Source organism: Poromitra crassiceps, assembly GCF_964638095.1.
Source record: "Poromitra crassiceps genome assembly, chromosome: 25".
Classification (NCBI taxonomy): Eukaryota; Metazoa; Chordata; class Actinopteri; order Beryciformes; family Melamphaidae; genus Poromitra; species Poromitra crassiceps.
The window spans coordinates 2,196,926-2,213,280 of NC_139649.1; the positions used below are offsets into that span (position 1 = coordinate 2,196,926).

At 43.6% G+C, this 16,355-nt stretch overlaps 1 protein-coding gene and 1 long non-coding RNA gene across 3 annotated transcripts in view; one reads left to right on the plus strand and one right to left on the minus strand.

Annotated features, from left to right (window-relative positions):
• pxk (PX domain containing serine/threonine kinase) overlaps positions 1-4,956 on the plus strand; it is a 32,964-nt gene extending 28,008 nt beyond the window's left edge. The window contains exons 18-19 of one of the 2 annotated variants that reach the window (XM_083660666.1): positions 375-403; positions 2,775-2,891. In XM_083660666.1, the coding sequence (XP_083516792.1) occupies positions 375-391 (17 nt within the window). In that variant the 3' untranslated portion in view covers positions 392-403; positions 2,775-2,891. Of the gene's footprint in view, positions 1-374; positions 404-2,774 lie in introns of both variants that reach the window. The other variant, XM_083660665.1, reaches the window with a different exon arrangement.
• Positions 4,957-5,094: 138 nt separating this feature from the next.
• On the minus strand, positions 5,095-6,362 carry LOC310798188. Its single transcript, XR_014553756.1, has 2 exons — positions 5,766-6,362; positions 5,095-5,719 (listed from the first exon to the last, which is right to left on the minus strand). It is a non-coding gene; the product is annotated as an uncharacterized lncRNA (long non-coding RNA).
• Positions 6,363-16,355: the final 9,993 nt, after the last annotated feature.

Consider the following 16,355-nt stretch of genomic DNA (forward strand, 5'->3'; position numbering starts at 1 on the left):
GAGTCTAACAGCATCTTTACCATTAACACTGTTTAAACTGAAACTAAATATGTCCTTAACTTAAATGTCTGTCTGTCTGTATGCCTGTCTGTCTGTCTGTTTGTCTGTCTGTCTGTCTGTCTGTCTGTCTGTCTGTCTGTCTGTCTGTCTGTCTGTCTGCCTGTCTGCCTGTCTGTCTGTCTGTCTGTCTGTCTGTCTGTTTGTCTGTCTGCCTGTCTGTTTGTCTGTCTGCCTGTCTGTCTGTCTGCCTGTCTGTCTGCCTGTCTGTCTGCCTGTCTGTCTGTCTGTCTGTCTGTCTGTGTAAATACTTACTTCTCCTGTGATTGGATAACCGTCGTCTTCCTCTCTCTCTCCTCCCTGTGCTGTCTCCATAGAGCATGCTCCATTCTGACCGTGTCATTGGGTAAAGTAAACGATGATGATGATGATGATGATGATGATGATGAAGGTCTCGTGGTTTTTAAAGCTGACGCACACCCTGGCTTCCCAGCATGCACCAGGCCCAGGTCACAGAGTTCAGCTAGGCGAATGAGGAACGTTAAACCCATTGACTTCCCATTGAATCCCATTGAACATCGGTGGACTCATTGGAACATGCTGCTCCAACCAGACCCAACCAATTAGGATGGGAGAAAATTAGTCTCAAAACAAAATGATGATTGGGGGAGGGGGAATTTCTCATTATTTAAGCTAAGCTAAGAGATAAGCTAACCTTATCTATCATTAGCCGACTAAAACCACAATATCACACTATATTTGTCGCAGTCATTTTGTGCGTCACTTTGGACTCCCAAGCAGCCGTTTGTTGTGGTAACAACACAGTCGTTTCAGGTGTTCTGCAGAGTTTCATGGTAAAAAGCTAAAACAACAAGCTAAAAGCTAAGATGAACCTCCCTCCATAGCACGACCCATGTTGATGATAGTTTTGCCCCCGACATCAGTCCCATTCCCTGGGGTTGATCTGGCTGGTAAATCTGCTAGCTGTGCGCTAGCTAGACAGCAATTTGTCTGCGTTAGCAAGCAAGCAAACGTTATCTAATATTAGCCAAATAAAACGGTCAGTGATGGTCAATGTTAGTTAATGTTAGCTTGCTTGCTAACACAGATTAATTGCTATCTAGCTCACATCCCTGTTTTGCCGCTGCTTGCTCGCACAGCTGTTCTCAGACGTACAGCCAATCATAATGCGTGACGTTGTGATGTCACACGTTGTGTGCGCAGGACCCCAAACACATCCGGTACCTACAGCGCCCTCTGCTGGCCTGGTGAAGGGCGTTCACACACAGCTTTAAAAAAAAACACAATCTGCAATGACTCGCAAAACCTGTCCCACTCTCACTGACAGACCTGCCCCCCCATTCAGACCCGCCCCCCCATTCAGACCCGCTCTTCTCATTGGAGATTGTGATTCGTCAGTTCTGTCTGTCCTCTTATCTGTCTGCCTGCCTGCATGTCTGTCTCCCCGTCTGTCAATTTTGTAGTTGCGTCTGTCTGTTGGTTTATCTGTCTTGTTGTTCAGACTGTGGGGTCCCACTGTGTGTGTGTGTGTGTGTGTGTGTGTGTGTGTGTGTGTGTGTGTGTGTGTGTGTGCGCGCGCGCGCGTGCGTGCGTGCGTGCGTGCGTGCGTGTGTGTGTGTGCGGGCGTGTGTGCGTGTGTGTCGGGGGCATGGGGCCGCAGTCAATGAAAGCAAGAAAGATCTGAGTATCTGAAAACTTGGCTGGTCAGAAACTTTAAAAACTGGACGTACTGTGCCTTTAAACGTAAACTAAGCAGCTAACTGTGAAATGTGGATCTCACAGGTTCACTTTAATGTGTTGGGCCTTTGGGACGCTCGGCTACATGACTAACATGACTCATGCTGATGTAGTACCCCAGCCTGCCACTAGCTTTCAAACCACGTCAGGCTCATTTTACTTCTCAATATAGCTAAAAGCAAAGAAAAGTGGAGGTGAAATGCTGCCTCCTATTGCTGTGATGCATGTATTACACATTGCACCTTCATTTAAAAAAAAGTGTTTTCCAATGCGATCTTACCGGGACAAAATAAATGAATCCACAAAAAATATGACGAGTTTCTCCAGTTTGGGTTTTCATTTCTCAGTGGATGTTCAGTCGGTCGCAGTTCGGCCTGACGATGACATCACTGATGATGTCATAGACATTGAGACATCATCAGTGGATGGTGTCTGCGCTTCCCTCTGCAGCTCCCACCTGCAGCCATTTTGTCTCCCTGCCCAGGGTTTGTCTGCAGACCCCTCTCTCTCTCTCTCTCTCTGGGGTTGTATTCAATATTGGGATGCAAAATGGTGCAAGCAAAAGAGACCCAGCAGGGTCGGGGGTTCAGCTCACCGTCAGTTCACTCTCCATCAGAGACGTTCATAGCTAGCATGGTCTTCTGAATCCCTTATCGTATCTTTTTAGATAATAGACCCTTTTCACGGGGGCCATTTTTCCAACTTCCATGATTGGAAATTGGAAACCCTCATTAGTGTCTTGCTTGCACCTGTGTTTATTCTGCCATTTCGACACAAAATGGCCCCCGTGAAAAGGGTCTATTTGTTGCGGGTGTGAAAAGACAATTTCTTCGTGAAGAAATGGGTCTATGGCACAGCAACAAAGTCACTTTCAGTTGCTTAGCGATTTCCTTGCGGCCAGTTGGTCTGATTGGACTGAAGATGACTTAACCAGCAAACGAATGGTACAGTAGCTGCCTCTCTCTCTCTCTCTCTCTCTCTTTCTCACCGCTCCTCTGTTTCTCCTCTCTCTCCTACAGGAGTCCAGCCTGCACCTCCTCCCCCTCCCCCTCCCCCTCCTCCTCTGCCTGGCTCCGCCCCCTCTCCCCCTCCCCCCTCCTCTGAGGGGGCGGGGCTTGGGGGGGGCCGCGCCGCCCTTCTGGGCTCCATCCAGGGCTTCAGTAAGGGCAGGCTGAGGAAGGCCGAGACCACCGACCGCAGTGTGCCCATCATCTGACCCCGCCCCCCAGCCCACCCCACAAGGTAACGGTCGCTACGGCAACTCGACCGTCTGACTTGCTGACAACCGTTGCCGGGGCAACCACAGTAAACAGGATGATGACGGGGGAAAAAAGCTTCCTTTTCATTCTGCCTTTTTTAGGCAATGTAACAACTCATGATGTGATAACACAACAACATGTCCTTCTAGGGATGCACGTTGCACCATATTGGATTATTTTGCTGATAAATGATATGTCGATATTTTCCAACTCTTTTGGCTGATTACCGATTTCCACCTAATTTCAGAGAACATCAAGTCTGTAGTGGAATGAACACATTATTATACCTCCTCTTATCGTGATCATGGCCCACTGGCATTTTCTCGTGTTACTACAGAATGCGTTGTTACAGGTTGGCCTTTTTCCCCCGCTTTCAAATCTGAGACATCTGTCGCTGTGTGTCGAGAGACTGGGGAGCAAGATGGCTGGCGGCCTCCAGACGAACCCCGGTGACCTCAACCTGTCCAGACGAACCCCGGTGACCTCAACCTGTCCAGCTGGTCTCTGCTCTGCTCTCTAAAGGAATCTGGCCTAACTTCCAACTCAGCAGTGCCTGAAAGAATGACTTGTCAGTTGGGAAGTGCGGAGTAAGGTCAGGACCCCGCCCCCGCGCGCGCCCGCGCTCGCCGTTCATCTGTGATTGTATCGACTCCTGCCATTTTGTTTTTATTATTCTGTCGTGTTTTAATTTGCTCTCCTCAAATTGAAGGAGCTCTGTGATTCGTTGAGTTGTGCCATATGTATCCCTGTGCCTACAGAAATCATAATGTTGTTTTGTATCATTGTGTTGACCGACTACAGTACAGTCTCTAACCACTAGGGCGGCCTGCCGCTGCCACACGAGCAGACGGCGAGTTAAAGGATAATGCTGGTGGGGTTTGAGGCCAAGGTCTTCTCTGTGTCACATGACACTTTTCCACCACATAGTACCATCTCATCTCACCTCGCCTCCACCCGCTTTATGTAGTACCTTGGTTTTCCACTGCAGGTAGTCTCTCCCCTCAATGTGCTCCACCCACCACAACTGCTTCAATCATGATCGCTACTTGAGGTGAGTAGAGATGAACCATGCGGTCGAAAAGTGCCAATAGTTTTTATTCTGGACCTGTAGATTGAAAATCTCAGTCTTCATCATTAGTGAAGTTCATTACGAATCGGACAGACAAACCTTTCAGCTGAGCGGCTAACTTCACTTCATGGGATGACTGATCTTCTTTCAGAAGAAAGCGTCTTTCCATCCAGTTAACCAGCCTGACTGAACTGACATCTGCAATAGGCTCTGATCTTTGGTGCCAAGTGATGATGTACAACAAGTGGTGACATCATCAGCTGATACCAAAGGTTAGCCAATAGCAGGTGTCGTTCATTCAGTCACTCACTCACTCAGTTACTCAGTCAGTCAGTCAGTGACAGACATTTGTGTTTATAGGGCTGTCCCCACTGTTGCAGTCCAGCCAAAAAACAACTCAATTGTGAGTTTCTTTCTTTTTTGGATCTCACAATTCTGCCTTTATTTCTCACAATTCTGAGTTTTCTGATCGACAAAGCCAAACTCAGAATTCTGATCAATAAAGTGAGAATTTAGTGTTTTATTGTGGCGGGGATGGGCTTACATAATGCTATCCGCCTATGATTAAAACGTGCCGTATGCTAAAGCGTTAGCATGCAGACAGAGACACAGAGAGGATGTTGGTGTCAGAGCGATGGGACAACCTCCCGATCGGACTCCTCCCACATCACAAACGGCTGATTTTTATGGCTCCGAAATTCTGTTTTAAATGACTTTGCTTTCTCCTCACAACACGTTTTTCTTTTGTTATTCAGTGCAATCGTGATCCAATCAAATGCCACCGTGTTTTCTTCTTGTTTCCTTGTTGAATGTCAGAATGTTTCTCTGCAGCACTTTATCTCTGAGGGGAAGAAGGTTCCAATCATCACTTGTTGCTGTGAGTTTGAACCATTGGCTGTATACAAGATGGCCGTCGCGTCGCCACTTCCTACCGCTATGCAAAAGTGAAGACAAAATATCTCGTTTCCGCTAGCGGCCATCTTGCTTGTGTGACATCATTTGGAGGCGGAGTCTGTGCAGTAGAGTCGGTCGGTGGTGTGACTCCCCACGGGACACGTCCCCTCAGCCATCGCGCCCGTCTGACGGAGGTTTGAGAGTGGCTGTCACGGCTGTCAATCATGATGTCACACCCCCCTTTTTATATCATCAAATACTTATCAGAAAAAATAGCACTTGAACATAATCAGCATGATAAGAATAATAATAATAATAATTATTATTATTATTAGCATGATAAGAACTACCTATAATGATAGAAACCATCTTTGGAGAGAATGTATTTGATGTGCACTTAGATTTTTTTTTTTTTTTTTGCTCATGTCCCATCCGCTAACATGGAGGGGGCGGGACATACGAGCTACACTGCAGCCAGCCACCAGGGAGCGATCAAGATATTTTGGCTTCACTTTTGAGGAGCTGTCATGACGTCCACATTTTATACAGTCAATGGTTAAAACCCCAATGGACAATAAAAAAAACGTTGGGATTAACGAGAAAATACGCAGTCTTCTATCGTGAAAAACGTGTTTTCTTTTGGAGGTACGTGGTTTTCTAACTGACGACAGTGATGAGCTCCCTGTGTTTCATTATGGTCGATCCATTGTTATTCCTACCTGCACAGACAGGAAGCAGAACCCTGCACAGACAGGAAGCAGAAACCTGCACAGACAGGAAGCAGAAACCTGCACAGACAGGAAGCAGAACCCTGCACAGACAGAGTTTGGCCATGTTGATGTTTTGGATGACATGAATCCATCTTTACAGCAATTCTCATGCTGCGTTCCACAGATGTTGGAAAGTTGGGGATTCCAACTTCCTACTAGGAAAAAAGCCTTATGAAACCAGAGGAAATATTCAAGTTGGACACTTTTTTCCTCCTTGTTTTGACTGATACTGAGGGAACTTTCCCATGCACATTTCTTTAAGTGTTCCCATGCTTTAGGCCGTAATGTAAGACACGTAGTCTTACTGAGTTTTTATAGTTTTATCTCACCTGAAGATTGTCTGTCCTGTCAGCTCTTTGAAAGACTTTTAATTGACAGAGAAATGGATGTTAGAAACCCTCCTCTTGTGGTTGGGGGACTGGTTTAAATGTTCAACCTATTTTTCATTCACAAATGTTGAGATTGAACATATCTGTGGTTTGCAGAAACACAACAAGCCAACATTTTCTTGTGGTGATGGCTGGTTTCCTGCTGAAGTGTAAACTTGGGGAACACTTTCAATTACAATTTTCTTTTGTAGGTTTAATTGATGCAGTCAGTTTGACACTAAACATAAAAGGCATATATATATATATACCATAAAAACTGTCTTTACAGGAACAAGTCCATACGAAGTTGACCGCACACTCCAGGTCAACTTCGTATGGACTTGTTCCTGTAAAGAATGTTTTTTATGGTATTTTGATCCTGCTTGCTGTGACCAGCACCTCCCTGCTTGGATTGTGCACGAGTACTTTTCCCTTGATATATATATACGGTATATATATATATATATATATTAGAAGGATTAATATCAGCTGCTGCATAGGGAACAGTATTTTACTTTAGGCAAACTAAACCTGCCATGTTCCTCTCCTGGATTTCAGAGCTGGATTGTGATCATAACCATTGAATTTCCTACTTTGAATGGAGCACAGCATCTACAGAAGATCATGCTCCAACCTGGATGAACTCTGTCTGTGTATGGACAGCCCAAAAACGTAGTTTCACAAAAGCGTTTTTAAAATTGTTACACGGTAACAACTCGCTTTGGATAAAAGTGTCTGCTAAATTACATAATGGAATGTAATAATAACCGTAGTTGTTTTCGTTGCCTGAACATAAGCAGACTTATTTTATTTGCGTCATTGTGACATTTGTTTTCAAATTTACGTTGAGACTCAAACATTTTAGAGCCGGTTCTGTGACACAACGTTTTGTGCTGTGTACCAGCGTTGCTGACACAGCTGTTTTGGAGTTGCCGTTGGTCTGGGGAACCAATGGGAGTCATGCTCATGCTGTCTGCTCTGTTGGATCCTGCACTTGGACTCCTCTATTCCAGTTTCCATCTTTTCCCGTCACCCACGCTCTGACAGAAAAAGCCTATCTGTGTTGATATAGATAGACCAGAGCAGAGGTTTTCAAATTGGGAGGCGGGCCTTCCCAGGGGAGTACAGGCAGTTTCAGGGGAGGCTCAGTGAATAGAAGTGAAAATTAGTAATCAAAATGAGATCACATAGAATAGCCTAAATGTGTATGTTTTGGTTAAAAGGATAATTCAGATATCCAGAAGTTTTGGGGAATTTTACAGTTTTCCCCACTTTCCCAGAGTCAGAAACAAATCAATGCCTTCAGACAACCCTTTTCTTATGGTGTAGTCTGAAGTATGTCAAACAATTGTTGTGTCTATGGGATCAAATAATATAATCATGATCCCATGTATGATCCCATGAATTGAGTGAGGGGGATCCAACCTTTTTCCAAGCTTTGTCTGGGGGGGAGGCCCACAGTCTCAGACTTTGAAAACCCCTGGACTAGAGTGACAGTCATGCCCTCTTTGGGGTTTCCCATGGGGCCTAGGGAGTGAACTCCCCCCATAGATATTTCTTAAAATGCTCATAAAAAGAGTTGTATTTGGTCAAACCAAGCAATTCAGCTATACTCAAAATCAGGAGAGAAACATAGAACATTTCACTCTGACCAAAACTTAAAAGAAAACGGTCCAGTTAGAGAAACTTAGAGAAAACTTAGTCCATTTTTTTTCTTTACGAATGTTTATTATTATTATTATTTTAATAGTTTTTATTTTTTATTTTTAGGTGAGATACCTTTATAACCATCCCAGGGTTGCTCTCACCTGCACAATCCGTTTCATTTGTTGCTTTGTATTTTTGATGTTTTATTGTGCAAATATATAAACGAATCGCTTGGTTTGACCAAGTACAACTTTTCATAGAGATTTTAAGAAAAGTCCATTTAAAAAAATGAATGGGGAAATTCTCTCCCGAGGCTCCATGGGTATTCTCACGATGGCCAGACTTTGGCAGTCTATTTGGTTGTTTGCACACTGTTGTCTGTTTTTAAAGGTCCATCTGAACTAGCCTGGGTAAACCCAGCCCCCACGTGACCTGCTCTCTCAGTTCCCAGTCACTAGCTACCTTGTGACTGTAAGCAGGGTGAGCCTGAGAGCAGGTCACTGGGGGCTGGGTTTACCCAGGCTACATCTGAACATCTGCAGTTTGTAAGTTCTGATGATAAGTTATGATGATGATGATGATGATGATATTATTATTAGAATTATTTTTCTCCAGAGGTGGGGACTCAAGTCACATGACTTGGACTTAAAAACCTAATTGCTCGAGTCTAGACTTGCTGCATGAAGAGAAGACTTGAGACTGGGCTTTGGTTTTGGTGACTTGGGACTTGACTCTGACTCGTACTTTGATGACTTGACTTAAGATCTTGTGTTTGTGTAAATGACTTAGATTGAAAGTGTGGAGGTTTGTTCCAGCAGACAAATTTAAATTCTGTTTTCTGAATTTGTATGGAATGATTGAATTTATTGAAGTTGAAACTGATTATAGAAATCGAACTTGTGATGCTCTTACCAAGTTTTTATCCCATTAAAACCATATTATTGCATTGAAAAGTCTTAGATATTTAGTTTTCTTTAAAATATTACATTGATACTGGACTCTTCTTGATTTGTTATGACTTGATTGCTGTTCTACAGATTTGAGACTTGGCATTAATGACTTGGACTTGACTTACAGTAATCTACATTTAGACGAGACTGACCTGGGACTGGAGAAAAGCGGACTTGGCCTCACCTCTGCATGCTCTGATCCAAACGGTCGGAGAGCTGGAGACTCTGGAGCGGACTCATGTCGAACCGGATGAGCTTGTGGAAGCTTGGGATGTTCCTTGAATGTGAATGACATAAATGTGTTGAGAGTGAGACGTCGCTGCTGCTTGCTGTCTTTGTCCAAAGTCTCAGCACAAACACTAGAGGGCGTCACTGCTTTTTCACACAGCATGAAGGATTCTGATTAAAAACATTGTGTTTGAAAAACACAAAGCGAAAAGGCTTATCTCCATTGTAGACCTCTGGGAAAGGGAGTGGGGTAGGTTACGGTGAGCCAGAGGCTCGCAGCAACAGACACTTAATTTGAATATTTCTGCATACTGGTGTCCCTATACATTCTTGGAATTACATCAGTTGGGGGGTAATCTAAGACTTGTGGATTCAATGATCCCAATTATATTAATATATGATGTTAGTCCCCATAGTAGCCATTTCATTATAGTGAGACAATTTTTTTAAACTTGACTTCACTGTATAAATTGAGCTATTGAGACCTCTAGGATAATCACAGCCTCATGAAACTTTACAAACACAAACTAGACACATTCAGGGGATATATAGCTTTCCAGGTATATAACAATAAGGGGGTTTCAGAACAATTTCCGTACAGAAATCTCCAAATGTCAAAGGTTTTTGAAACCGAATCACAGCATGATATTTTCCTATGGTGTTCCCCAAAGTCTTGGTGTCTTGATGTGGTGGTACTCCCCCCTTTTTTAATCAATTCTCGAATGGTCAAAAATGGATCAATCTTGCACGAAATCTGTCTAACAAATGGTATCAACCCCCCAAAAATTATTTTAACTTATGAGATAAAAGTGAGCATGCCATCATAGCTAGTTATAACCAGGTTATGACTAATTAATCCTAGAATCGTCTGTGCCCAAGATGACGGCCTCCGATGTCTTGTTTTGTCCACAACATAAAGATATTCAGTTTACTGTCATAGAGGAGTAAAGAAAGCAGAAAATATTCACATTTAAGAAGGTGCAATCAGAATTTTCTTGACTTAAAAATGACACCGATTAATTATCAAAAAAGTTGGTGATTAATTTAATAGTTGACAACTAATCGATTATTACTACTGTACTGTGAAGTCAAACTTTGACTTCACAGTACAGTAGTAATAATCGTTTTTTTACTGTCAAAGGAACAAAACCAACAACAATCAGGTATAAAGGGCAGATTTATATAGTGCTCATAGCGCGTTAAAATACAAGATAAGTTAACAAAATCTGGTTAAAAGGTTAATAAAAGTGAATCATCAATATATAGCTGCTGTGTGTCTGTCAGTCCAGACAGCAGCAGCAGAGCTAGGAAGCTGAAATTGAGGTCAGGCATCTATTTTAGAAATAAGTCATGCTTTTCTTTTTCTGCAAAAGAACTTGTCACAGCTACTTTTTTTAACCCGTTTTAGACTATGGTGATGCTTTATATGAATGGCTGTTCCACCTCACTACATAATATGCTGCCTTGACACTGCAGGGAGTATTTATTACAGATTATAGATCACTTACCCATAGGGGTGTCACAATATATCGTCCCACGAAATTTCGCGATAGTAAAACGTCACGATATGTATCGTTGAGATGAAATCTCATATCGTAAAAAAAAAAAAAACCTTTTTTTTTTTTTTTTTTTTTTAAATAGACAAAGAAACGTCTTTGTTTGTTGAAGTTCAATGTGTGGAAAGTAGTTCAGTTGAACAAGTCTCTGAAGAGACACATGAGAAGTTATACAGGAGAGAAACCATTCAATTGAGTTTCTGGCAAAACTGTTTACTTGACAGGAAAAATTGAAGATGCATAAAAAATAGACTAAGAAAAGTCTTGTTGTTTGAGTTTGAAGAAAAACTGAAGATGCATAATGAGAATTTATACTGCTGAGAAACCTTTTAGTTCAAAGTAAATCTAAGTGACGGTGTAACTCATTCTATTTCAAGATAAGCCTTATCTCCAATCTCATGTTTTTTCTAGTTGTTATTGTAATAACAATTTCCCACAACAGCATGTTTTGTATTTGTGCATTTCAAATAAAATACTACTTTTCCAGTCATATATTGTCATTATTCAAGTTTAAAAAAATATTGTTAAAATCGTATCGTATCGTATCGTTATCGTGAACCCAGTATCGTGATACGTATCGTATCGTGAACTGAGTGTATCGTGACACCCCTACTTACCCATCATTGCACTCTATGCTAAGGTAAACTGGCCATCCTTGACTGCCCGCAGGCTGCATCATTGGTACATCCTCACTTATAAAGCAAAGCTCCCTCTTTACATCAAACCATCCTACAGTTTAAAGTCACAGGACTATTTATGTGCTTCAGTACCCAGAACTCACACTGAGTTTGGGAAAAGGGCCTTCATGTTCTCTGCTGCCTCTGCCTGGAATGGACTTCAAAAAAACTCTGAAATTGCAGGACCTCATCACCATTTCTGATTTTAAAACTCAAATCAGACAGTTTAAAGAATGAGATGGGACAACGTCAATGCTTCTCTCTCCGTATAATGTGTCATATTTATATTTAATTTTTTATTAAGTTGACCTCTCCTCACCAACCCCTCGCAAAGTCCCCCGTTCCCTGTTCCCTCTCTCTTACCCTACCTTTTTACCCTCCAATCCAGTCCGTCCTCTGCAACTCCATCACTGTCTGCTTTGGGTCTGCCACCAAACAGAACAAGCACAGACTGCAACGGATGTTCAGGACTGCGGAAAGAATCATTGGCGCAAACCTGCCCTCCATCCAGGACGTGTACTCCTCCAGAGTCAAAGAACGGGCAGGAAAGATCATTAAAGACCACCTCACCCTGCACATGACCCTCTGGTATGGTATGGCTACGTGGACATGACCCTCTGGCATAGACGGATTATGACATGACGGGCCCCTGGGCCTGGATGCATAATGGGCCCCCCTCACAGTGCACATACGCACGATTAAGGCCAGAATAATACACTCACCTGCATCTCAACAGGATTTACAGCACAGCCACCTGAACACTCAAAGCCAACAGCACAATAACAAGAAATAAACTCATCTGTATCTAACACAGGATTTACAGTGCAGGCACACTCAATTAAAGCCAAAAGCACAATAACCCTCTAATTGTCCATAAACTTCTGGAACATTTTGTCAAAAATATAGCGTTGGCCCTAAATACTGTAACATCCCCACACATCCCCTCAGCAGTTGAAAAAACTGGTGCTGGACTAAAAGAGACTCAAAGTAAAGAAAGGAATCTCCGCATCAGTATATTGAATAACTAAGTAGCCTATTTACTGTAGTTTCGTAGTGTACAGTTATTATAAAGTGTTCCTGAAAAATATTGTTTCTCAGTAGTAAGGCACTAGAGAAATACACTGATGAGTGAACAGTGTGACCACATGCCCTGCTCTCCTACATAAAGCATCTTATTTAACCATTCAACTTCCTGTGTAATACCTTGTCACTACTGTATACAAGGTGACCATTAAGACACAGTCAGTCACAGTTTCTGGGTTGATTTGTCTTACTACCTGGTTGTGTGGCAGGGTGAGACCTAGCCAACTGAAACTACGATATGGAGACTCTTGAGACTGAGTGTGTGTGTGTGTGTGTGTGTGTGTGTGGGTGTGTGTGTCTATGTGCTATCTGTGCACACAGGCAGGCTGTGTGTGTCATAATATCCTGGGGGTGATGAGAAGTAGATAGAGGAAGGAGAAGAGGCCCCAAAGTGTCACAACTCATTTACCAAACGATCTCCTTTCTTTCTCATCCACCCTTCCTCTTTTTAATTTCAAGACTTCTGCTTGAAACTCTCCCCCGTCCGTTCATACTTGCGTTTGCTACCATCCTCTCCTCCCTTCCTCCTCTCACCTTTTCTTTTGCACCACAGCTTTCAAAATGTATTAAACATGGGTCATTTACAGCAGGGCGATGTGGGAATGTAGGACTTTAATCATGAGAGAGATAACGAGGAAAAGAGTGGAAGAGAGATACAAAGTATGGAGACAAGATAGGTGGGTTTTTATCCTCATCTAGACAGGCAGGCTGTGTGTGTCATAATATCCTGGGGGGGGGGGGGGGGGTGAGAAGTAGATAGAGGAAGAGGAAGAGGCCCCAAAGTGTCACAAGTCATTTATCAAACAATCTCCTTTCTTTGCTACTTCTTCTCATCCACCCTTCCTCTTTTTAATTTCAAGACTTCTGCTTGAAACTCTCCCCCGTCCGTTCATACTTGCGTTTGCTACCATCCTCTCCTCCCTTCCTCCTCTCACCTTTTCTTTTGCACCACAGCTGCCCCTTCTCCCAATATCCAATCAGCTAAGGACATCTGTTTCTCCTGATCTGCTGAGCCAATCACCTAAGCAGTGGTGGTGGTATATAGAGCCCTTGTTAGTATGTCATTACTCACATTTGTGCCATCATCCTCAGCTGCTGTTCATTATCACTGGAGCAGTTGAGCACAAGATGGAGAAGCTTGGCCTGGGGTTGGACAACAAGAGCAGCAATGCTGCAGCCGCGGCCACCCAGAGCCCTGGAGACTCTCGCCGCCTCAGGATCCAGCGAGGCATCCAGTACCTGGTGCACACCTGCCAGTGTCGAAACGCCAACTGCTCTCTGTCGTCCTGCCAGAAGATGAAATGCGTCGTTCAGCACACGAAAGACTGCGAAAGGAAAACCAAAGGAGGCTGCCCCATCTGCAAGGAGCTCATCGCTCTGTGCTGCTACCACGCCAAGCACTGTCAGGAGAACAAGTGCCCAGTCCCATTCTGCCTGAAAATCAAGCACAAACTCCGACAGCAGCAGCTGCAGCACCGGCTCCAACAGGCCCAGATGCTGAGGAGGAGGGTAGCCAGCATGCAGAGAGTGGGCCAGCCACCTCCTGGAGGAGCTCCTGGGGGCAACGGGGGCTTACCCTCTCCTGGAGCCAACAACAGCGGAGCAACTGGCCCCGGTACCCCTACATCTGTGGGGACGCAGACTCCCAGCCCGCAGACACCCACTGTGGGTGTGAAAGTGGTTTTCACCGTTTGGTGATCCTCAGGTTGTGGAAAATAATAATGACGCTGTAATAAGGCCTATGTGAAACCAGAATTGCTCAACCAGTTTGTTTTTGGGAAAATATGGAAAACGTGATACTATGTCAAACTGATGTTCTATGGGTCATTCCACTTGGGGATGGGCTATTAATCAAATGTGCTAATGTTCTAAATGTCCTCAATGTGTCTTGAGAAAAACATTGTTACTGGCCAAAGTCAGGGTGACCTTGGCTCATGTACAAACTGATGGAGCTGCGTTCCCCCTTGTTCCTGGTAAACACATTCCATCAGTTGTTGTGACTATAGTATATAAATGACAGCCACACCATGTAAGAGCGTTCTTTCTCTCCCTCGTCTGATGAGACGTGTCAAGCAGATGAAGCTACCAATAAAACTTGGACAAAGAGACCGGGTCATCTTGTTATTCGTTTTGTTTATTTAGGCTGCATGCGTTTTCAAGAATTGCTTTACATAGCCCCCCCCCCCCCCCCCCCCCAATGCACTCATAGTTCTGTAGCAATCATTTCAACATTTCTACACAGCAAACAAGCTGGTTTAAAGATGTGATCGAAGCTGCTGTGTAATGGTGAGGGCAGAGAGAGAGAGAGGAACTCTGTTAATTGTGACTTCATCCATAGGCTAATTAGTGTATATCTATGTTTTAATTTGTGTGTTTAATTTTGTATCGATCATCACAGTGTATGTTTTAATGCGTGGCTCTTAGAGCTAACAGAGATCAGAAAGAAAGGGGAGTTAGAAACACGCTCTTCTCTCTCTCTCCTCTTGAAGTGCCATTGAGCAAGTGTGTGTTTGTGTGTGTGTGTGTGTGTGTGTGTGTGTGTGTGTGTGTGTGTGTGTGTGTGTGTGTGTGTGTGTGTGTGTGTGTGTGTGTGTTTGTGTTAGAGAGAGAGTGGATGGAAAGCAGGTGGAGGAAAAGTAGGCACTAAGTGTTGAAAGTAGTATGAAATCAACAAGGTGTGGATCAGTTTTGGAATCTGTTGACCTGTTCCAAGTTGGTGTGTGTGACCAACTGTTTTAGTGGAGTTGCTATTGTTGCATTGTGCAGCTTCAATAAAAGTATTTTTGTCAACGTGCCTCTGTATGTATTGAATTATAGACAAAGTGTTTGTGTGTAGTGTATAGCTTGAGTTGTGTTTGTAGGTGTCATTTTGATATGAATTTTGCTCGTCCAGATATGCACAAAATAGAATCACATAAACAAACATCAAAACAAACATTGAAGCAAAGGAAGACAAAAATCTCGACCTCACTCATTTCTAAACCCTGGCTACGGCCCTGGTATTCACCATGGAATAGGTCTTAACCCAAGAGAACCAAACCCCAAAGTGGGGTCCGGGGACCCCCAGGGGTCTTTGAGGGGGTTCCAGGGGGTCCCCAGCAAAAAAGGCAGAATCATTTATTTCCACTATAATTCCACCCCCAAGTGATGACAGAATGTATGACTTTTGGCCATGCGTTTCATACACTTTCTGTAGCCCAATAAAACATCTAAAAGCAAAAATCTTATCGGATGGGGGCCCCTGGGACAAAATATAAAATGTCTAATTTGTGTAGGTGGTGGTTTACCTGAAAAGGTTTGAGAACCCCTTCAAAATACATCTATTAGGCTATTAAAATGGCAGTGGTTTGGGGGTCCCCATGTAAGATGACGCTCAGGGGTCCAACAATGTTCAGAAAGGGCCCTGCAGAGGCTGAGGAAGACGCATCATTTGGGGAGCGCACCCTCCTCCCCCCAGTTGAATTCATTGATGATTTTGGACTAATCGGTGGGAAAAGGCGAATCATTCCCGGTGCGCAGGTGATTACAGTAGCCATGCACGTCCCGCACGGAGACAGAAGTCATCAAAGTAACATAGACGGATTATGACATGACGGGCCCCTGGGCCTGGATGCATAATGGGCCCCCCTCACAGTGCACATACGCACGATTAAGGCCAGAATAATACACTCACCTGCATCTCAACAGGATTTACAGCACAGCCACCTGAACACTCAAAGCCAACAGCACAATAACAAGAAATAAACTCATCTGTATCTAACACAGGATTTACAGTGCAGGCACACTCAATTAAAGCCAAAAGCACAATAACCCTCTAATTGTCCATAAACTTCTGGAACATTTTGTCAAAAATATAGCGTTGGCCCTAAATACTGTAACATCCCCACACATCCCCTCAGCAGTTGAAAAAACTGGTGCTGGACTAAAAGAGACTCAAAGTAAAGAAAGGAATCTCCGCATCAGTATATTGAATAACTAAGGAGCCTATTTACTGTAGTTTCGTAGTGTACAGTTATTATAAAGTGTTCCTGAAAAATATTGTTTCTCAGTAGTAAGGCACTAGAGAAATACACTGAGGAGTGAACAGTGTGACCACATG